This window comes from Gouania willdenowi, chromosome 10 (assembly GCF_900634775.1).
Source record: "Gouania willdenowi chromosome 10, fGouWil2.1, whole genome shotgun sequence".
Lineage (NCBI taxonomy): Eukaryota > Metazoa > Chordata > Actinopteri > Blenniiformes > Gobiesocidae > Gouania > Gouania willdenowi.
In genome coordinates, this window is record NC_041053.1 from 5,639,828 (window position 1) to 5,664,989 (window position 25,162).

Below are 25,162 nucleotides of genomic sequence, written 5' to 3' on the forward strand. Positions count from 1 at the left end.
CACAGCAGCTAACTATCACAGCAGCTAACTATCACAGCAGCTAACTACAACAGCAGCTAACTATCACAGCAGCTAACTATCACAGCAGCTAACTATCACAGCAGCTAACTACAACAGCAGCTAACTATCACAACAGCTAACTATCACAGCAGCTAACTACAACAGAAGCTAAGTATCACAGCAGCTAACTATCACAGCAGCTAACTATCACAGCAGCTAACTACAACAGCAGCTAACTATCACAGCAGCTAACTACAACAGCAGCTAACTATCACAGCAGCTAACTACAACAGCAGCTAACTATCACAGCAGCTAACTACAACAGCAGCTAACTATCACAGCAGCTACTACAGCAGCTAACTATCACAGCAGCTAACTATCACATTGACCTGACACAGACCAAACAAACACTGACCAAATTCAGACCAAACAATCCAGTATTAAGCCACAAGAGATGAATGATTTTATTATAGTTAATTTAACCCAAACAAATATGTCCACATCTGGAAGGGAGACAAAGCTGTTGCCAGGTAACACAAACATTTCCTTACTGACAACTGACTCATTGTATTACAACGTCTGAACAGTGGAGTGATCTAGTCTATAAAAGGTCACAGTGCTTTTGTGTTACTTGCTCTTGTCCTATAAAATCCCTTGGTCGAAACTATGAAAGAAAGAAAGAAAGTGAAAGATAAACCAGCCCTATTTGTTGGGACAATGAAATGCTGTCATTTTTATCTGTTTGTTGCTGAGGATCGACAGCTTTACTTATTCTGAAGAAGCTGAAAAAAGAGACTGTGGGACATTATTGTCAGCCTTACTACGTTGGTGTTTAAAGGTGAGAACAGAACAAAACAGAATAGAATAGAATAAACTTTATTGACTTCATTGATAAAATTCACATGTAACAAAACAACACAGATTGGAGCTATATATTTTGTGTACATGATGGTAAATGTTAAAACTAAAATCTCATGTAATGTTATTAGTAGCTTTAGTGATTTTGGAGTTTTATCATAAATGTGAGTGAGCAGTTTGCACTATAAATTAAATTAATAGCTGCTGTGTTTTGTGTCCCTGAGATGGATAATGATGACGGATGATTTCATTTTGGAGTAAATAAATATCGACACTCACTGCAAAAACTATAATAAGGTGAAATTCCGTGTACTCAGGTCTACAGTTTTGAACATTTAAAAAAGCCCTCACATTATTAAGAAACATTTTACAAAACTATTTTAAAGTGTGAAAATGTAAATATGAGTCCAAGTGGCTTTCTTCTTCTACATATTCTTTTATTGTGATTTTTGTTGTCGGTGTCTCTGATCCTGATCACTTTTTAACTTTTATATTTGTGAAACAACTGCAAAGTAAGACATGAGCTCATTTACCCGTTTATATTAATAAAACCATCATCTGTGATTCCAGTGGTGTTTTAACAACATAAAAGCCCGTTTGAGTGTTTTAAACTGAGATGTGATTGTAGCAGCTAGCTCTCACCTTTCACACAGGCCTCTGTGTTACATCATCTACTGTGACAGAGAATTCTTGTTAGAATTTAAGTTAAAATCAATGTCAGTAACAATTTTTTAATCAGGTTCATGTAACGGAAGAGGATTACGGCCACTAAAAAAACAAAAACAAAAAAGTTCTCAGCAGAGCAACAACAATAATTATCAGCAAACGAGAAAAGCAAGTGGAGTCACTACAATAGCGCGTAGCAGTACTTTTATTCTCTAGCAACCTTCCGGCAACAGTATTCATGTCCTCATGTAAAACAAAAACATTATTTGAGGCAATTATGGTAAGAAGACAGAAAGAAAGACACATAGAATGCAGTGGGGAAAAAAACAGACCAATTACATAAAAAAAAGATAGACAGAAATAACACACAATGACTGTAAAAGACAAAGTATATATGAGTCTAGGAAAAACAGAATGATAGCAGAATAAAGAAGGAAAAAAAATGACAACTAAAACCAAACTAAACTAAGAGCAGCACAAACATGTTTACTGTGAGCTCTGGGCTCCACTATCTGACCTGTGTCCATAGATCTGAGAGACCTGCTGGGTTCATACCTGACTAACATGTCACTGATGTATTCTGGACCAAACCCATTCACAGATTTATAACCAGCAGCAGAACTTTAAAGTCTATTCTGAGGCTGACTGGGAGCCAGTGTTTATTCTCTAGCAACCTTCCGGCAACAGTATTCATGTCTATGGCAACAACAACTACCTTCCGGTGACATCAATGTCCAGTTGCACATCAATGATTTTTATTTATTTATAAAAAAAATTTCAATTTGAATGAAAGAAAAAAAAAAAAGCAGACACGCAATTTCATTGTGAAAAAAACTAAAACAAAACATATCTATCCAATGAGCTTTATCAATGTGAAAAAAAAATCTGATGTAAATTTTAAATAATTATATATTTAAAAAAAAATTGCATTTCAATGTACAAGTGCACCATCTAATGTGTAAATCCATGGTTTTCGTTGTGTTTTTTTTGGTTTTCATTGTGTTTTTTTTTTTCATTTTCACTGTGTTTTCTCCTAAACGGCCTCTCATAATTAGCTCTGTTTTTTTTGTTTTTTTTTAGTGGCCCTAATCCTCTTCCGTACTGTCTGCACTCACATGGTGTCAGATAATTAAAGGTAATTTGCGTAAAACCTGTTGACATGTCTGATAAACGCGCTGTCCTGTCCATCACAGATAGATTATAGATATAGTTACTGTCCATCACAGATAGATTATAGATATAGTTACTGTCCATCACAGATAGATTATAGATATAGTTACTGTCCATCACAGATAGATTATAGATATAGTTACTGACCATCACAGACAAATAGATATAGTTACTGTCCATCACAGATAGATTATAGATATAGTTACTGACCATCACAGATAGATTATAGATATAGTTACTGTCCATCACAGATAGATTATAGATATAGTTACTGACCATCACAGATAGATTATAGATATAGTTACTGTCCATCACAGACAGATTATAGATATAGTTACTGACCATCACAGATAGATTATAGATATAGTTACTGTCCATCACAGATAGATTATAGATATAGTTACTGTCCATCACAGATAGATTATAGATATAGTTACTGACCATCACAGATAGATTATAGATATAGTTACTGTCCATCACAGATAGATTATAGATATAGTTACTGACCATCACAGATAGATTATAGATATAGTTACTGTCCATCACAGACAGATTATAGATATAGTTACTGACCATCACAGATAGATTATAGATATAGTTACTGACCATCACAGATAGATTATAGATATAGTTACTGTCCATCACAGATAGATTATAGATATAGTTACTGTCCATCACAGACAGATTATAGATATAGTTACTGACCATCACAGATAGATTATAGATATAGTTACTGTCCATCACAGATAGATTATAGATATAGTTACTGTCCATCACAGATAGATTATAGATATAGTTACTGACCATCACAGATAGATTATAGATATAGTTACTGACCATCACAGATAGATTATAGATATAGTTACTGACCATCACAGACAAATAGATATAGTTACTGTCCATCACAGATAGATTATAGATATAGTTACTGACCATCACAGATAGATTATAGATATAGTTACTGTCCATCACAGATAGATTATAGATATAGTTACTGTCCATCACAGACAGATTATAGATATAGTTACTGACCATCACAGATAGATTATAGATATAGTTACTGTCCATCACAGATAGATTATAGATATAGTTACTGTCCATCACAGATAGATTATAGATATAGTTACTGACCATCACAGATAGATTATAGATATAGTTACTGACCATCACAGATAGATTATAGATATAGTTACTGACCATCACAGATAGATTATAGATATAGTTACTGACCATCACAGATAGATTATAGATATAGTTACTGTCCATTGGGCGATATATCACAACATTACGTCGCACGATTCTCAGATCGATTCAAAATGCATCCATATTGATTTTATTTATTTATTTTTTAACCTTTATTTAACCAGGAAAGTCTTTTCCACTGCAGAAGACATTGTAACTGAACAAAGAAGTTCACTGAAACCTGGGCATGTTGACCAGCCTGTGTTTTTTCAATAAAATCTATAAAGAAAGTACTAACTTTCTGCATGGATTTGTTGTTCTAGGCACATACCTCAGTTAAGTTGCACTGAAGTCAAAGTTGGTTTAAAAGCCACAGGTTGATTATATGTTATTTTTTATTTTAAGTTGTTGGCACATGGCATGTTAAAGCCAATGTTTTGAGTATAAAATATGCCAATAAAATATATTTCATACGTTATGTTCTCATGTTGTTCCAAGTTGTTTTTTTAGTCACATATAAAATTTAAAAAATAGCAATAATTGCCTTATACCTTAATATCGGGATATACCGTATCGTATCGTGACCTTGTATCGAGATGTGAATCGTATCGCCTGATGCCATACAATACACACTCTTAATTATTACACTGTTTGTGTATAGATTTTTATACACAAAGCAAAATACTCAAAAATCAAACCTCATTTGAATGAGTTTCACAACACCTTTTACAATATTTGAAATCCCTTGACAAACAAAAAACAAACTATAGCCCCCCTTTAAATCTACACTCTACTGTACCATGAACTTTAAAAGCCCATAGGTATGGATTATTTATTTTATTTAATATTTTTCTTTATTTGTGTTGTTTTTTTGTCTATATTGTTCAGTTCCTCTGTGTATAGATTTAACTTGTAGTTTTGAGTTTAATACTGTATACTATCCTATCTGTTGTTCTATTGATGGATGTATATATGACATTTTAGTGCCTTTTTATCTAAAAAAACAAAAAACAGGAAAGACTTGAAGAAGAGAGAGAAAAGCAGGGAGGGACATGGTGATTAGGAAGGAATGACGAAAAGGAAAGTGAAAGAATGTAAAACAAAAACATTGTTGAGGCAATTATAGTAAGAAGACAAAGAAAGACACATAGAATGCAGTGGGGAAAAAACAGACCAATTACATAAAAAACATAGACAGAAATAACACACAATGACTGTAAAAGACAAAGTATAGATGTGTTTAGGAAAAACAGAATGATAGAGGAATGAAGAAGGAAAAAAATGACACAGAGACAGAAAGATGAAATGATAGAGAGCTATACAAAGAATGACAGAAATGAGACATGGCAAATGTATTTGTGTAGTGCATTTCATACACAAGGCAATTCAATGTCCATAACATAATTAAAAAGTGCAAAAGAAAACATTCAACAGCTTAAAAATCAACAAGAACATTAAAAATCAGCAGTAAAAACATTTAAAATCAACAATAATGAGATTAAAAATCTCCCTCTCAGTCGTAGACAGTAGAGAAAAAGAGTTCCTTTAACTTTGATTTAAAAATGTTCACATTGGATGGTGACTTCAGCTCTGCTGGCAGTTTGTTTCACTTCTAAAACTAAAACTAAAACTAAACTAAAAGCAGCACAAACATGTTTACTGTGAGCTCTGGGCTCCACTATCTGACCTGTGTCCATAGATCTGAGAGACCTGCTGGGTTCATACCTGACTAACATCTCACTGATGTATTCTGGACCAAACCCATTCACAGATTATACACCAGCAGCAGAACTTTAAAGTCTATTCTGAGGCTGACTGGGAACCATTGTAAAGACTTTAAAACTCTGATCTCTTTGTTCTGGTTCAGACCCGAGCTGCAGCTTGGGTCTGAACCAGCTGTAGATGTTTGATGCTCTTTTGGGGGATTCCTGTCAGAAGACCATTACAATATAGAAAACAACACAAAATAAGAAAAATATGGGCAACTGAAGGAAAGTGGTGAAATATGTTATTAACGGCTGAAAATGGTTTACACAGGTGATCGCTTTGCTGCAGATATTTGCAAACATTACCATGAAAAGTTATGTTTGACTTTCTGTTTTTTCTCAGATCATTAGACATTGTTTGCTAACACAACAAAGCACAACATGGCCCTGACACGGGTGAGTGAGTTTCTCTCATGGATGTTTTTAATGGTCTTTTTTTATGGTCTGAAGATGTGGTTTCATGGGCCCTCATTTATCAACTTTGCGTAAAAACGGGTGCAAATCAGAGTCCACATTTGGTCGTACGACAGGACCAACGTATGTTTCATTAAACATTCGTATTTGACCAATCCAAGTGTACAAATGGTGGCATTTATCAGGTGTTCATAAATGCGGCGGCTGAATTTGATCATCATTAACATGATACACCCTCCTGTTTCGGAGGCCCCACCCACTGAAGTCAAACATGAAAAGATGCTTTCCCAAGATGAAAATTGGCATCCTCACATCTGAGGTATAACAAAACAAGTGCTTTTTCAATGTGTGAAAACTGGAATTTAAGAAGCGCATTTAAACACTCTGTAGAAGAGAATCCGCTCCTGCAGGTGAAGTCTGCCCCTTTGTCAACCTCAGTCCCCAGGCTTTAGGCAATAAATATCACATTGATGGAAATTAATGATTTAAAAAAAACCTTAAAATACTAATGTTGTCGGTTACCTATGTTTATGATGCTTTCAGCCAATTTCACCTATAATTCAACACATTACTGGATCTGCAGCGCGTTTGTAAAAAGTTTGAGGAAGTATTTACATTATAAAGCATGAATGTGGGTCAGGTGGGGCAGCCGAGATTGATGGTCTCACACTAGGTGGCTCCCTGATGCCATACCTAAAATCGTTACTTTGGGAGACATGCTCTTCGAATAAGTGCTATTTTATTGCTGTTCTTGCTGAGTGGGAGGCCCCGTTTGAGTTGCGGTCGTCGGAAATATGTCAAGTGCCAGTAAAGGAATCTTTTTCAAGGGGGCTACGACCACAAGGCTAACCACGAAGAAGCTAGCTAAATCTCATTCTGTTGAAGACGAAGCTAATGCTAACACAGCAGTGGCTGGGGAAGAGGACCAGGAAATGAGCGCTAACATGTTTGAAGAGATACGGAAAATGAATGCTACCCTACGGACTATGGCAGCGGATGTAGTCACTATTAAGCAGACGACTACCGAGCTGAAGGAATCCGTGGAGAGCATCCAGGTACGCATGGGTGAAGTCGAACAACGCGTATCGGACCTGGAGGATAGCCACGAGCGAGCTAAGACCAAGCTAGAGAAATGTGACGAGAGAGTGGCTGTACTGTGGTCACGGATTGAGGATATGGAAAACAGGAGTCGGAGGAATAATGTACGTTTGTTTGGTCTTAAGGAAGGAACCAAGGAGGCGGGGAAAATGGTTCAATATGTGGAGAAGATATTAGCGGACGCGCTTGGTCTCGCTACTGACGGTGAATTTGAGATTGAACGCGCTCATCGTGTTCCCATACCTGTTCCAGACCCCACTAAGCCTCCGAGAGCAGTGTTTGTACGCTTTTTACGTTCTTCTGCAAGAGAGAAGGTATTGAGGATGGCCAGGGAGAAGCGTGGCATTGATTGGGAGGGCAGCAAGCTTTCGGTCTTCGAGGATTTCACGAAGGAGTTGGCGGAAAAGCGGAAAGCGTTCAACCCAGTGAAGAAACGTCTTCGGGAGCTCCAGGTGAAGCACCGGGTGCTCTACCCTGCTACGTTAGTGTTTACCTGGGATGGTCAAAGGAAAGCCTTCACTGACGGGAGAGAGGCGGAAAGATTTTTGCAGCGGTCAACATAAGCTATGGGAATAAAGAAGAGCATGTCCTTCTTACAATGTAAGGTCAGCAATTGATGGGTTGGGGGGAGTTTGTCTGGGGTGTGGGGCCGTCGGTCGCACGGGTGAGTGTCTCACGGACCAAGTAAATTAGGGTAACCCGGACTATTTAATGTTCGGGATGGGGAGGTTTGGGACTAGTGGAGCTGGTCAGCGGTGTTCTGCGTTGATGAGGGGGGGAGTGTGTTTGTGTTGTAAATGTTCAAGTTTCAGACAGCAGTCATTAGTATATGGGCCAAGGTTTTGTATTGTGTATTCTGATGTATATATTGTCTATACAATTGTGATTTACGTGCTTGATATTTCCCTTAATGTGATATAATGTCTAAGTATATTACAGTAACATCGTGGAACATAAAGGGGTGTGGAGATCCAATTAAAAGGAGGAAGGTACTGTCATATTTGAAAACAAAGAACACAGATATAGCATACATCCAGGAATCTCATATTGCAGGGGATGAAGAAGCCCAAAAATTTAAAAGAGATTGGGTTGGGACTGTATTACATAGCTCATATTCCAGTAAGAGAAACGGCGTCATGATTCTCATAAATAAAAATTTAAGCTTTGTATTATTGAAGAAATATAATGATAAGGAGGGTAGAATCATCTGTGCAGAAGCACTTATTATTATCATTATTTATTTATTTATTTTTTATTCAGTTCATTTCCGAAATGGTTGCATTCACAGAAATTCAGTTGACATTCAGAGCAAAATCACATCATTGGTTTTTTTTTTTTTTTTGTCCTTTTGCATGCCGGAAAGGGCGATGGAAAAAAGCATTATGCTTATCCAGATCCGTCCCCTGGTCCTACTTATCAATGGAGTAAGAACTATATTGTTTAATGTATATGCTCCTAATAAAGGGGACCCACATTTTTTTCATTTACTTAATAGTGTAATAGGTAACAAAGAGGGACACGTTATTTTGGGGGGAGATTTCAATCAAGTGATGGATGGAGTGATTGATAAAAGTAAACCAAGGGGCCTGTCTTCACCTAGGGATAGAGAGGCAATACATATGCTGGCAGAGGACATCAGTTTAGTGGACATATGGAGGCTGGTTAATCATGGTGAAAGGGAGTACACATTTTACTCCACTTGTCATAAAACATATTCAAGGATAGATTTCTTTTTGATATTCAAAACTTTAATTGACTCGGTAGTGGGGTGTGAAATAGGGACAATAGTTATTAGTGACCATTCAACAGTTGAATTACATATTAACTTAAATGTTGATAGGTTAAAGAGGGGGCGTTGGAGGCTTAATACTACGTTGTTACAAAATGAATCGTTTTGTCAGGAGATTTCAGATGATCTCAAAATGTTTTTTGAGATTAACATGGACTCAACAGATAAGGTGGCGTCAGTTTGGGAAGCATCCAAAGCATATATACGGGGGAAATTAATTGCACATGCCTCAAAGGTGAAAAAAGATAACCGGGAAAAAGAAAATAAATTGGAGAAGGAAATACATAAATTAGAGAAGGACCTGGCAAAAGCATTTTCAAAGGAAAAGTATCAAACTATCTGTAAAATGAAATATCAATTACATGATATCTATAACAAGAAAGCCGAGTATGCATTATTCAAATTAAGGACTAAATTCTATGAGGGAGGGGAAAAAAATGGGAAGTTATTGGCTAGACAACTAAAACAGCAGGATAATCTTAGCAATATATCAATGATAAAAAAGGCAGACCATGTGATAACCTCATCAAAAGAAATTAATCAGGTTTTTAAGGCATTTTATCAGGATTTATACACATCTTCTGGCCTTGTCAGTGATAAGGAAATGGACATGTTCTTTTCAAACCTAGAATTACCGACACTTACTGTTAGTCAAAAAGAGCAATTGGATACACCTATTACAGAAGCGGAGATAAGGGCGGCTATTTTAGCTATGAAAAATGGAAAGTCGCCAGGCCTTGACGGCTTTCCAATCGAATATTATAAAAAATACATTGACATTTTGAGCCCAATATTGCTTAAAGTTTATGTAGAGGCTTACGAATCAGGATCTTTACCGGGTTCTTTTAATGAGGCACTGATATCCTTGATTCCTAAAAAGGATAGAGACTTATCTGATCCAGTAAATTATAGACCTGTCAGTCTTTTGGGGGTTGACTGTAAGATTTTAACAAAAATTTTGGCCTCGCGTTTAGAAAAGGTGCTGCCTTCTGTCATTAATGGGGACCAGGTTGGCTTCATTAAGGGTAGATGTTCGGGAGACAACATGAGGAGACTTATTCATATTATGCACAAAAGTAGGGTTTATTTGGAACTGGTGGCGGCCTTCTCCCTGGATGCGGAGAAGGCTTTCGACCGGGTGGAATGGGGTTTTCTTATGACGGTCCTTAGTAGGTTTGGTTTTGGGTCAGAGTTTATTAATTGGGTGAAGACTATTTATTCAAATCCAAAGGCAGCTGTTTTAACAAACGGTCTGGTATCAGATTTTTTTCATTTATCCAGGGGAATGAGGCAAGGATGTAGTCTGTCTCCACTGCTTTTCACCATTTTTTTGGAACCCCTAGCTCAGAAAATTCAGTCAGAGACAAAAATTAAAGGTATAAGAGCTGGTGGGAGAGAACAGAAATTGTTTCTTTATGCGGATGACATTTTGGCGGTTTTAACAGACCCATCACATTCTCTGTCAGCTTTACTTGAATGTGTTGACTCTTATTCCAGGCTGTCGGGCTACAAGATAAATTGGAGCAAATCGGAGGCTATGCCACTTAATGCACTATGTTATTCTAAATATATCACAGCCTTCAACTTTAAATTTTTACAATCAGGTATGAAATAATTAGGAATATTATTAAACCCGAACCTAGAAGAAATAATGCAAACGAATATGAAACCCCTCCTCCTGAAAATTAAAACTAATTTGGATAAATGGGAAAAATTAAAGCTTACTCTGTGGGGGAAAATTAATGTGATTAAAATGGTGATTGCTCCGCAGTTCAATTATGTTTCCATGATGTTACCGGTGAAATTTCCAGTCGATATACAGTGGTATGAAAAAGTTTGGGCACCCTTGTAAATGTTCATGATTTTCCTTAATAAATAATTGGTTGTTTGGATAACAAATTCCAGTTAAATTTATCATATAGGAAACAAACACAGTGATATTTGAGAAGTGAAATAAAGTTTATATGATTTACAGAAAGTGTGCTAGAATTATTTAAACAAAATTAGGTATGTGCATAAATGTAGGCACCCTTGCATCTTATTGATTTTAATACTCTTAGCACTAATTATTGGAACTCAAAATTGTTTTGGTAACCTCAGTGATCCTTGATCTCCATACACAGGTGAATCCAATCATGAGTCAGGGTATTTAAGTAGGAAAATTCTAGGTGTTTCCTCTTTGCATCTTCTCTGATTAGTGGCAACATGGGAGCCTCAAAACACCTCTCAAATGACCTGAAAACAAAGATAATTCAACATCATGGTTTAGGGGAGGGATACAAAAAGCTATCCCAGCGATTTAAGCTTTCAGTTTCAACTGTGAGGAACATTGTGAGGAATTGGAAGACCACAGGCACAGTTCTAGTTAAGGCCCGAAGTGGAAGACCAAGAAAGATCTCCGAAAGGCAGCGGCGCAGGATGGTGAGAACAGTCACAGTCAACCCGCAGACCAGCTCCAAAGACCTACAACATCAGCTTGCTGCAGATGGTGTCACTGTGCATCGTTCCACTATTCAGCGCACTTTACACAAGGAGATGCTGTATGGAAGAGTAATGCGGAAAAAGCCTTTTCTCTGCACACGCCACAAACGGGGTGGCTTGAGGTATGCTAAAGCACATTTGGACAAGCCAGCTTCATTTTGGAACAAGGTGCTGTGGACTGATGAAACTAAAATAGAGTTATTTGGGCATAACCAGGGGCGTTATGCATGGCGGAAAAAGAACACAGCATTCCAAGAAAAGCACTTGCTACCTACAGTAAAGTTTGATGGTGGTTCCATCATGCTGTGGGGCTGTGTGTCCAGTGCAGGCACTGGGAATCTTGTTAAAGTTGAGGGGCGCATGGATTCCTCTCAATATCAGCAGATTCTGGAGAACAATGTCCAGGAATCAGTGACAAAGTTGAAGTTGCGCCGGGGCTGGATCTTTCAACAAGACAATGATCCTAAACACTGCTCAAAATCTACTAAGGCATTCATGCAGAGGAACAAGTACAACATCCTGGAATGGCCGTCTCAGTCCCCAGACCTGAATATTATTGAAAATGTATGGTGTGCTTTAAAACGGGCGGTCCATGCTCGGAAACCATCAAACCTGACTGAACTAGAGATGATCTGCAGAGAAGAATGGTCCAAAATACCTCCCACCAGAATCCAGACCCTAATTGGAAGCTATAGGAAGCGTTTGGAGGCTGTTATTTCAGAAAAAGGAGGATCTACAAAATATTAAGTATTGTTTTTCTTTTGTGGTGCCTAAACTTATGCACATGCCTAATTCTGTTTAAATAATTCTAGCACACTTTCTGTAAATCGAATAAACTTTATTTCACTTCTCAAATATCACTGTGTTTGTCTCCTATATGATAAATTTAACTGGAATTTGTTATCCAAACAACCAATTATTTATTAAGGAAAATCATGAACATTTACAAGGGTGCCCAAACTTTTTCATACCACTGTATTTGTTCAATATGAAAAAATGGTCAAAGATTTTTTATGGGACCGGAAAAGACCAAGTATAAATATAAAGAAAATGTGGTCCTCAAGAGAACTTGGAGGTGTGGCTCTTCCTAATGTAAAGCTCTATAACTTTGCGTTTGAAATGTCGAGTTGATGGCCCCTTTTAAAGTGCTGGATGTCTTATCCCAAACAACTGATGCCAATGGCGTGGACATACAAGGCAATCCGGTTCTTATATACTCAAAACATGTTTGGAAAGAGGTGCGCACTTTGTGTGACATATCTCACTTGAGACAACCTTATGCTTCATTGTGGCATAATTCAATTTTACGGATTGGTAAGAGAACTGTTTATTGGAGGGAATGGTGTGAGAAGGGAATTCACACAATTGGTGATCTTTATGAGGATGGAGTGATTATGTCCTTTGATGCAATCATTGAAAGGTTTGGCCTGGAAAGGAAGGGAAATTTTTGGAAATATCTACAGTTGAGAAATTGTATTATGAAAGGGAAGTGTACACAGGAAACAAACCCAGTTGTGGATTTTTGTAATCTACCTGATGGAGCCCATAGGGCGGCTTTATTTTATAAATTGTTTAATAACTTAAGAAAGAATATATGTGAAAACTTGAGGCTTATTTGGCAGAGAGATTTGGGCTGTGATATTGATAAAGAAATATGAGACAAAATAATTTTACATTCAGGTAAATATACTAGAGAGGCTAGAGGGAAATTCACTCAGTATAAATTAATACATAGATGGTATTTCACTCCTTCTAAACTTAAAAGAATGGGGCTTATAGCAAATGATAAATGCTGGAAATGCCAGTTGGTCACTGGGACATTTATGCATGCACTGTGGGAATGTCACAGAGTGTTTCCATTCTGGTAAAAAGTGTTGGATTGTATAGGGAAGTGGATTGGTAAGAGAATACCCAGGTCACCAAGATTATGTATATTAGGTGATAAATCAGTTGTGCCAGGCATAACTAAATGTGAATACATGGTTTTAAAAGGGGGAACTTTGGCTGCAGCCAGGGTTATTCTTGGTGTCTGGAAAGACCCTGCTTGCCAAGATTTTGACAGGTGGATGGATAACATTCTGAAAATTGTTTCATATGAAAAATTATTGGCAAGGTTAAATGACGATTCAGATGTTTTTGCTAAATCTTGGGGAAAGATATTTGACTAAGTGTTATTGTACACACTTTCATACACTTACAGAACCTATGTATAGATCTTATTATTTGTTTTAGTTGTGATTCCTTGGACCCAAGAAATAATGATAAATGTCTTTTACTACTGCTCTGCTGTCTGACTGTTCGATGTTAGTGCTGTTGAAAAAGTTGTAAAGCAAAATAAAAATTTTCATTACAAAAAATAAAGCATGAATGTGGTCCTATTTCTGCCGTAAAGCACATCACTGGGGGCTATACGGAGGAAATAGGACTTCATTCTCTAAGATGGAGCATAGCAGCACTGAGTCCCATGTGCATTGGGTCCCCAATGCACATGGGACGAGAGTAGAGTTTATTTGTGGGGTTTTATGATATTTCGTGAAAAAAAAAAACAATTCTGAATGTGTGTCTGCTTATGCTTAAATGACAGCTGAGGCTTGTTTAATACTTTAATTTTAGTCTCAGTCAGCATTTGCTGTGCTGTGCCACAAATTCACACACTCAGATTTGCGTACACAAGGTCAGATCTGACGTGAGATCTGATCACAGCGTACACTCACATCAGAATTGATAAATAATGAAACTTGAGTGAATTTGGTCTCTCAGATCTGAATGTACAAGCAGTTGATAAATGAGGGCCATGGTGTGTAATTATACTGTTGTCTGCAGGAGTTGTAAATGAAGTGCTGTATAATCCTTCATTGGTGAGGATATTCTGACTCTTACTACATATGATTTATTCTCTTGGTTCCTACAGTGTGATGAGAAACCAAAGCCTGGGGACCGCATTGAGTTCTTGCAAGGCATTTACCATCACTGGGCCTTGTACGTTGGAGATGGCGATGTAGTTCATCTAACTCCTTACTGTAAGTCCCTAAAATAAAAACAGCATTCAACACCACGCAAACAATCAATAATTATCAGGATCAAACCACAAAAAATCAAAATGTTTGTAACAATCTATGTAAGCAGCTATTAAGTATAAGGTTAACCTATCCCCCTGCCCCATACATGTATCAATAAAAATACATTAAATACAATACATTCAGGGCCCTGTACTTCGAAGCTGGATGAACATATCCAGGATTTCTCTCCATTAGCTTGCTTGACCTAACCAATAATTCACATACCCAGATCAGGTGTATGACTTGTTTATGACTCATTCAGATGGAAAATATATATATTTGCATTGGCTTGGGTCACATGGAAGTACGTCACAAAGGATGACGGGCTTGGGGTGATCAGGAGAGTCTAAAGTTTTGTATGTGCAAAGAATGGTGCAGATGGAGCTGAAACACTAGGAAGAGTTAAAAAAAGTAGGTTTTTGATGTGTAGTAAGTTGCAAAGAAAAATATTATGTGGGAGTGGGCGTGGCCTATGTCAAAAGATGCAACTTTATTTAGGGAATACTTGGATAAAAGGTTTATGAAGATATGATTTAAAACGTGAAAGTTACAGGCCAAAATGCGCCAAATTTGCACAGAGCCTCTGATTGACCTCTGACACAAGCGAATTGAGTTTGATGTTGATAGCTTTTACTTTGACAAAAATATGAAACAGTGTGTGTTTTTAGCTAGCGAGAAAACTTTACTCAATAAAAATTTGCGCTTATTTTGAACAAACAAAATTTATTACTCAACTTTTTACTTTAAGTCTGAAGATTGTATGTGCAAAGTTTGGTGCAGATAGAGCCTAAACACTAGGAGGAGTTCGAAAAAGTAGATTTTTGATGTGTAGTGCAGGTTCGGTACAAAAATGGTGTTTTGCCGCCATCTGCTGTTCGCTTCTATGCATTGGTTATGTTTTATGTGAAGTCTTTTACTCTTACTATAACAATGCACCCAGTAGTTGGTTGGCTGGTGAGGACGTGACGTGGTGACGTATCGATCATTTCCTGTATACGCTCTACCGCTGCTTGCAGCGCTCTACTACTGTGTTCTGCTAACGCTAATCAAACTTGTTGTCATTGATATTCTAGCCTTGAAAACACTTGTTTTAATTTTTTACCGTACAGTTAAACGTACGAAGGTTAAGTAAAAAGCAACCTCACCTCTTAGAGGTAGTGTAATCTCCTTTAAACTTCCTTTTTGTCCTTAGCTTAGCTTAGCTTAAATTTAGCACCTATGGCTTCTCTCTCCTCCCCTCCGCTCTCCTGCCCGGTGTGTCAGATGTTTAGTTACTCCTCGTCCTCCTTTAGGGACAATGGTAGTTGCATAAAGTGCAGTGTACTGTTAGATATGGAGGCGAGGATCAACATTCTGGAGAAGCGGTTCCGCACCCCTGATACCAAACCCGAAGCTAGCAAGCAGGACCTAGCCGGTGCGGACCGTACTAGCGCTAGCTCTAGCTTAGCTTCCCCCCCGGCCAGCAATGACTGGGTTACTGTCCGTGGTAAGCATAGTCGAAGGTCAAAAAGCTGTTCGGGACACCACCATGTTCACGTCTCAAACAGGTTCTCCCCCCTCCATGAAGACAACACACTCACTGGGGAACAAACTCTGATAATTGGCGACTCCATAGTGAGAAACGTGAAGCTAGCAAAGTCAGCGGGCATCGTGAGGTGCATCCCAGGGGCCAGAGCGGGCGACATAGAATCAAATCTAAAGTTGCTGGCAAAGAGTAACCGTAAGTTTGATAGGATAGTCCTCCATGTCGGCACTAATGACTCCCGACGTCGTCAGTCGGAAGCAACCAAAGTGAACATTGAATCAGTTTGTGCTTATGCTAAAACAATGTCGGACTCCGTAATTTTCTCTGGTCCCTTACCAAATCTGACCAGTGATGGCATGTCATCATTTAACCGCTGGCTATCGAGGTGGTGTCCAGAAAACGAGGTGGGCTTCATTGATAATTGGAGATCCCTCTGGGGAAAACCAAACCTGATAGGAAGAGATGGAATCCACAATAATTTGGCGGGAGCATCTCTACTATCAGAAAACATGGCACAGTCACTGTTATGACATCTCATGAATGAGACCATGTTACAGAGGTGGAGTCCTCCACTCCCCTCTGCGCTTGCCCCCGACCCAAATTTCACAATGATTTTAACATAAAATCAAATAAAAGAGCTATCAATTATAAAAATCTGAAAAAAATTAAAATCTCAATTATAGAAACACCAAAACATAAATCCATTAGATGTGCTTTATTAAATATCAGATCACTGAGATCCAAATCTCTACAAGTAAATGACCTTATCTCAGAAAATAACTTTGATTTATTCTGTTTAACTGAAACATGGCTGTATCAAGATGAATATATTCGTTTAAATGAAGCCACTCCTCCCAGTCATTTAAATACTCATATGCCACGAGACATAGGCCGTGGAGGTGGTGTAGCAGCTATTTATCATTCCTCTCTCCTAATCTATCCTGAACCAAAGGCCAATTACATTTCCTTTGAAAGCCTGGTTTTAAATTTATCTCATACCGAATCAAAAACCTGCCAGCCAGTCTTATTTGCGATAATATACCGTCCTCCAGGCCCTTATTCTGAATTTCTATCAGAATTCTCTGAGTTTATATCAAACTTAGTCCTCAGTTCTGATAAAATACTGATAGTAGGAGATTTTAATATCCATGTTGACAAAGATAGTGATAGCCTGAGCTCAGCCTTTATGTCCCTAATAGACTCAGTTGGCTTTTTTCAAACTATTAATGGAGCTACTCATCGTTTAAATCATACTCTTGATCTTGTTCTAACATATGGCCTTGATATTAATGAACTAAAAGTCTACCCTGAAAATCCTCTGCTATCAGATCACTTTTTAATATCTTTTAACATTAACCTAGCGGATCTCGCACTGTGCAATAAAATAGTTACGAGTAGAAATCTGTCCAATAGTGCTGTGGCTAAATTTAAAGAGGCCATTACTGCTGCCTTAAACTCAGTGCACCATCCAATAAATAACTATGATATTAATTAGAACCCCTCTCAACTGGATCTGCTTGTCGATAGCTCTGCTAGTCTACTAAAATCCACCTTGGACTCAATTGCCCCATTGAGGGAAAAAGCTATTAACCGTCAGAGGAAAGCTCCTTGGTTTAGCTCTGAAACTCGCACACTCAAACAAACAGTCCGTAAATTAGACAGAATGTGGCGCTCCAATAAAACAGAGGAGTCACGAATACTCTGGCAAGAAAGCCATAGTAAATACATGACAGCCTTACAACATAGTCGATCTACATACTACTCCTCACTAATTGAAGAAAATAAAATAATCCGAGGTACCTTTTCAGCACTGTAGCCAGGCTAACACAAAGTCAGAGCTCTATTGAGCCCATGATTCCTCTAGCCCTCAGCTGTGAGGACTTTATGACATTTTTTAATGATAAAATTCATAAGATTAGAGATAAAATTAGCCACTCCCTGCCTTCACCTGGGCCTGCTGTACCATTAAATGTAAATAGGCCTAACCTAAACTGTTTCACACATATAGGACTTCAGGAACTTTACTCTATTATTTCATCCTCCAAACCATCGACCTGCCTTTCAGATCCGATCCCAACTAAGCTGTTTAAAGAAGTTGTTCCCCTAGTCTGCCCATCTTTGTTGGAGACAATAAATATATTCCTATTAATAGGCTACGTGCCACAGTCCTTTAAAGTAGCTGTAATCAAACCCCTTCTCAAAAAATCTACTCTTGATTCCAGCACTTTAGCAAACTACAGGCCTATATCTAATCTTCCTTTTATTTCAAAGATTCTTGAGAAAGTTGTGGTGGCTCAGCTCAAAACAACAACCTGTTCGAGGACTTCCAGTCAGGTTTTAGAGCTCAACACAGCACAGAGACTGCTTTCGTTAAAGTAACTAATGATCTATTCTGGGCTTCAGATGAAGGACGAGTCTCAGTGCTGGTAAAAGATCTTAGTGCAGCTTTTGACACTATAGATCACTATATTCTACTAGAGAGATTAGAGAAATTACTTGGAATCACAGGGACTGCCCTAAACTGGTTTAAGTCCTACCTATCTGATAGGTACCAGTTTGTACACGTGAATAATAAGTCTTCTGTGTACACTAAAGTAAGCTACGGGGTTCCTCAGGGCTCTGTGCTAGGTCCAATCCTCTTCTGCATCTATATGATCCCCCTTGGTAATGTTATGAGAAAATACTCTGTTAACTTTCACTGCTATGCTGATGATACCCAACTGTATGTATCAATGAAGCCAGGTGAGACAAATCAGCTATCTAAACTTGAGGCCTGTCTAAAGGACATTAGGGCCTGGATGGACCAAAATTTTCTTCTTCTTAACTCAGACAAGACTGAGGTCATTGTACTGGGACCACGACACCTTAGAGAAGCCTATGCTAGCCTAACTGCCCTAGATGGCATTACTCTGGCACAAAGCACGACTGTTAGAAACCTTGGGGTTCTATTTGATCAGGATTTATCCTTCAACTCTCACATAAAACAAACTTCAAGAACTGCCTTCTTTCATCTCCGTAACATTGCTAAAATCAGATCTATCCTGTCTCAGAGCGACGCCGAAAAGCTAGTCCATGCTTTTGTTACCTCTAGACTGGATTATTGTAATTCTCTTTTAGCAGGCTGCCCAAGCAAGTCGCTTAAGACACTTCAGCTGGTTCAAAATGCTGCAGCACGTGTACTGACTAAAACCAGGAGAAGAGATCACATTACTCCTGTATTCGCCTCTCTGCATTGGCTTCCCATAAAATATAGAATAGAATCCAAGATTCTTCTTCTCACTTATAAAGCCCTAAATGGACAGGCACCAGTCTATCTCAAGGAGCTTGTAGTGCCATACAATCCCCCCAAAACACTACCCTCTCAAAATGCTGGCCTACTCGTTGTTCCATTTGTCTCTAGAAGTAGTATAGGAGGAAGAGCTTTCAGTTATCAGGCCCCACTTCTCTGGAACCATCTACCAACCACGGTTCGGGGGGCAGACACCCTCTCTACCTTTAAGGTTAGGCTCAAAACATTCCTCTTTGATAAAGCTTTTAGTTAGGAACCAGCTCATAGCTCATAGTTAAGATGCAATGGGCACAGACTGCCGGGGGGTCTGGCATGCTCGGTTGGAGAGAGGTTGGAGAGGGCGTTAAGAGAGAGGTCATTTAGGTTAGAGAGGGACCGGAGAGGGTCCCATTCCTCTCTCTAACACTCCCTCTATGTCTGCTTCTTCCTTTGTGTGTTTGCTCCTGTACTCCTTCTGGCTTTTGTCTTGCAGGTCCGTGGGATCCTCAGTGTGGAGTTACAGAGTCTCAACAACTCTGTCTCCACCCTTTCCTCTGCACACACCCAACACAGCATAACGTGGATGGCTGTTCATCACAGGAATGGGATCCACACAAGGTTCCTGCTGCTTAACAGAAGGTTTTCCTTGCCGCCATGATGAATTCATGTTGGGTGTGGGATACATATGTATGTGTATATACGTATATATGCATATGTGTGTATCCATAAAATGAAGAGTCTGTCCTTAAGGCTGCTCTACTGTAAAGTGTCTTGAGATACCATTGGTTATGATTTGGCGCTATACAAATAAAAGATTGATTGATTGAACAACTAAACGCAGCATCACCATGTTTACTGTGAACTTTGGGCTCCACTATCTGACCTGTGTCCATAGATCTGAGAGACCTGCTGGGTTCATACCTGACTAACATGTCACTGATGTATTCTGGACCAAACCCATTCACAGATTTATACACCAGCAGCAGAACTTTAAAGTCTATTCTGAGGCTGACTGGGAGCCAGTGTAAAGACTTTAAAACTGGAGTAACGTGCTCTGATCACTTTGTTCTGGTTAAGACCTGAGCTGCAGCGTTCTGAACCAGCTGTAGCTTTTTGATGCTCTTTTGGGGGATTCCTGTCAGAAGACCATTACAATAGTCCAGTCTGCTGGAGATGAAATCATGGACCAGTTTCTCCTGATCTTTATGAGTCAATCAGAACACCAAGATTTTTGACTTGGTCTTCAGCTTTTAAAGATCGAGACTCAAGATACTTGCTGACAGCAGTCCTCTTTTCCTTGTTACCAAAGACAATCACCTCCATCTTGTCATGGTTTAGTTGAAGGAAGTTTTCACTCATCCAGCAGTTTACTTTTTCTAAGCAGTCACACAACACCTCAATGGGACCATAGTCATCTGGGTTCAGTGATAGATATAGTCGTGTGTCATCTGCGTAACTCTGATAATCAACTTTACAGTTCTGTAAAATTTGTCCTAAAGGAAGCATATAAAGGCTAAATAGAAAGGGTCCAAGAACAGAGCCCCGAGGAACCCCACAGGACATTGGTAATCTGCCAGATTCAAAGTTTCCAATGCTTACAAAATAACTTCACTTCTCCAAGTATGACTTAAACCATTGCATTACTTTTCCATTTTAGTCCAACCCATGTTTGCAATCTGTGCAATAAAATTGCATGGTTTACAGTGTCAAATGCAGCACTTAGATCCAATAGAATGAGAACAGATACTTTTCCTGAATCAGTGTTCAACCTTATGTCATTGATCACTTTGATAAGAGCAGTTTATGTGCTGTGATGAGAACGAAAACCTCACTGAAATGTATCAAATATTTTGTTGAATGTTGACTCAGTTGGTTGAAGACCACCTTCTCAATGATCTTGGCCATGAATGAAAGGTTGCTGATTGGTCTATAGTTAGCCAGTATAGAGGCATCCAGTGTTCTCTTTTTTTAACAGAGGTTTCACAGCATCTACTTTCAGGGATTTTGGTACGATGCCTGATTGGTATGAGCAGTCTATTATCTGACACAAATCAGTGACAATTGACTTTACAACAGTTTTAAAGAAGTTTGAGGGTATTGTGTCAAGGCAACATGTTGATGCATTCAGCTGCTGAACAGACTCTATTGTTTTTGGGTTCACTGTAATAAACTCTAACATTGTAGTTGACTCATCCCTCAGTGGTTGAAGCTGTTCAAGATTTTTGTTATTTTGCTGGTTTGTTCTGATGTTTGACCTTATTGATTGTATTTTTTTCATAAAAATATAAAGCAAATTTATTGCATTTTCCAGTTGACAGTAATTCAGGGGCTATCTGATCTGGGGGGATTGTGAGCTTTTCAATTACAGAAAACAATATGCAAGAGTTGTTGACATTTTTCGGCAATAATTTCAGAAAAGTATTGCTGCCTTGCTTTGAACAAGCCATCATTGAATTTTCGCAGACTTATTTTGTACAGTTCTAGATGAATTTGTAGTTTTGTTGATCTCCATTTACACTCAGCTCTTCTACAATCAGATTTCAAATTCTACGTTGTCTCAGTCCTCCTCTAAGGTGTTTTCTGAGTGTTTGGTTTTCTTTTAGTTTTGATTGGAGCCACCACATCTATGACATAACAGACTTTAGTATTAAACTCATCCAAAAGATTATCAACTGTCTCAGCACTCAAGGTTGGTGTCATTGCTATGGCTTCCATAAACTGTGCACATGTGATGTCATTTGTGTACCTTTTCTTTAAACACACAGAAGTAGGGGGAACAGATGTTACAGTTTTAAAGTCAAAAAAGACTAGAGCTAAGTCTCTTACATCAACAGCAGAGATATCAACACCTTTAGAGATAACCAGATCCAAAGTGTGACCTTGAGTGTGTGTCGGACCAGTCACATGTTGTATAAGACCAAAAGTGTAAGACAGGTTGTTGGTTTAGAAGCACCAACTATTGAGGTCAGTTCAGATAGGCCAATTGGAGTGAAAATGTGTAAATAAAAGCTACATGTTGGGGTTATTTCAGGAGCTGCTTTGTTTAAGAAATTATTGCGCACGCCTGCAGGGGGGACATTAGCTTTGTTTCTAATTGTTAGAATTTTATCAGTAAAGAAGTTGAAGTCGTCACTGCTCAGATTGACAGGAATAGAGGGTTCTACATAGCTGTGGCTTGTGAACCTGGCTACGGTGTTGAACAGAAACCGAGGATTGTTTTTGTTTTCCTCAATTAAAGTTGAAGAATAGGAGGTTCTATCTTTCCGGAGAGCTTTTTTTTTAATAAGCTAATAAACTTTCTCTCCAGGCAGTATTAAACTTCTACCATGTTTGAGGAGAGCCACTTCCTTTCTAATTTTCGCGATGCCTGTTTAAGACGTAATTCAGATTTATACCAGGGGGCGACCTTTTTATGAAATATCGCTTTATGAAATTAAACTGATGAACAGATTAATCAGCCAATCAGATGTGTTTGCTTCCAGCCAATCATATGGCATCTTACATTTTATCCACACTTTTAAACCAATTGCAGAGATACTGATATGTGTGACCATGTGCAGTGTTCAAACAAATGTTGAGAAAATGTAAGAAGCCATATGATTGGCTGAAAGCAAACACACCTGATTGGCTGATGAATATGTCAATCACTTTTATCAGCCAATGGTGACCTTTATTGACCCGCGACGTCAGGGCAGTCTCAAAATTCACCACACAGATTTCTCTCACAAATGCTCAGAGGTTTCACAGCACAGAAGCAGTTTGTAAATGCACATTCAGCAATTTGCATTATCTGTGGATTTATATTACAAGTGTGCCTCAAAATAATATTTGTCAAGTAGAGTGTGTGCATTTCAGAATTTATATTACAAGTTTGCATAAAATATATATTTATGAACCAGATTGTGTGAATTTGAAATACAACTGTGAAACAAAGCATGTGCATTCATGAAAAACCCTGCAAGAGTTCATTCGTTATGATACTGTTCTGGTTCCATAGAAATGCTTCTACACCCCTATTTAATGTGGGAAGAGGGTCAGAAATAAATATTGATTTCCCACATGCCTTTAGAATGTTAAAGAGAAGATTAAACTCATTCATGGTCCGTATCGATTCACGTTGGGTGGTATCGTTCGTTCCTACATGTAACACTATTTTAGTGACAGTTGCTGGAAGCTTGGGTAACATTTGATTAAGTTTGTTTAAGATAGTGCGAACTGTAGCACCTGGAATACAGTGTGTGATGGCATTAAAGAATCTAACATTCTTCGTTACTGAATCACTGATAACGAGTGTAGTTTGCGGGAAAAGAGTGTTAGGAATGAGTGTGTGCCTGTTATACTGACAGGGAATGCCTAGAGGGCGGATCACAGCTGGTTGTGGTGGAGTTTCCGTTGGAGTTTTAATTGGACTTAGTTTGTCCCAGTTTTCATATGAGAGAGCTTCAAAACGATTGTGGAGAGTAAGCGGAGGAGGAGGGATGTCGTTTTCTGTGTTATTCTGTCATCTTTGTCCGCGGACAACAACCTCAGCCCACGATGGCAGGCGTGGTGTAGAACAGGACAGTCCTGGACACGGATTCTTCCAGTGAAGCGTGTTGTCACATGGAATATTATGGAGGTAGGATGACAGCGCTACTGACTGCAGTAAAACCGTGTCCGTATACTTGGTGAGTAATTCATCTTTCTTTTTTAGCTCGTTAGAAAGGCGACAAATCTCTTCCCGTAGTTTGGTAATTTCTTTGCTGGCGTTTAGTAGCAAAATGTCTTTCTTTGACGGCAGGTGAGGAGCAGCATCTCCACTGTCTGTAGATGCATTTGTAGATGCGGCCATCTTGCGTTACTCAAGGAACGAAAGCGGCTCCATCGTCCCCAGCAGCTTACAATAACAGCAGCTAACTATCTCAGCAGCTAACAATCACAGTAACTAACTAAAACAGCAGCTAACTATAACAACAGCTAACTATCACAGCAGCTAACTATCTCAGCAGCTCACTATCATAGCAGCTAACTATAACAACAGCTAACTATAACAACAGCTAACTATCACAGCAGCTAACTATAACAACAGCTAACTATAACAGCAGCTAACTATAACAACAGCTAACTATCACAGCAGCTAACTATAACAGCAGCTAACTATAACAGCATCTAACTATCACAGCAGCTAACTATAACAACAGCTAACTATAACAACAGCTAACTATAACAACAGCTAACTATAACAACAGCTAACTATCACAGCAGCTAACTATAACAGCAGCTAACTATAACAGCATCTAACTATCACAGCAGCTAACTATAACAACAGCTAACTATAACAACAGCTAACTATAACAACAGCTAACTATAACAGCAGCTAACTATCACAGCAGCTAAATATCACATTGATCTGACACTGACCAAACAAACACTGATTAACAAACACAGACCAATAATATAACCCTTGGATTAGAAAATCTAATTTTTGTGGCCCCTGCTCTGATAAAAGTTGCCCATTTCTTCTCCCATTTGTTCTCAGGCGGGAGCTCAAGTGGCGGGAGCTCAAGTGGCGGGAGCTCAAGTGGCGGGAGCAGCTCAAGTGGCGGGAGCTCAAGTGGCGGGATCTTAAGTAGCGGGATCTTAAGTAGCATGGTATCTCTGACAAATGGGAAAGCCTTGGTGCAGAAGGATAAACTGTCGGATGTGGTCGGATATGATGGGTGGAGGGTCAACAATGACCTGGACAAGAAGCATGTCCCCCGAAGAGCTGAAGACATCGTGACTGCCGCCCGCCACGCGGTTGGCCGTGAGCTGGACTACAGCGTCGTCACAAAAAACTGTGAACACTTCGTCAATAAGCTGCGTTACGCCAGGGGCGAGTCTCAACAGGTTAGTGTCACTGCTTAA

General features: G+C 38.8%; 1 protein-coding gene across 1 annotated transcript; it reads left to right on the forward strand.

The window, feature by feature from the left end:
* The first annotated feature begins 675 nt into the window (after window positions 1-675).
* LOC114471544 (retinoic acid receptor responder protein 3-like) lies at window positions 676-25,162 on the forward strand. The gene is made up of 4 exons (XM_028460391.1): window positions 676-838; window positions 5,986-6,038; window positions 14,336-14,444; window positions 24,795-25,162. The coding sequence occupies exons 2-4, from the start codon at window positions 6,024-6,026 to the stop codon at window positions 25,160-25,162; spliced, it is 492 nt and encodes a 163-aa protein (XP_028316192.1). The 5' UTR covers window positions 676-838; window positions 5,986-6,023.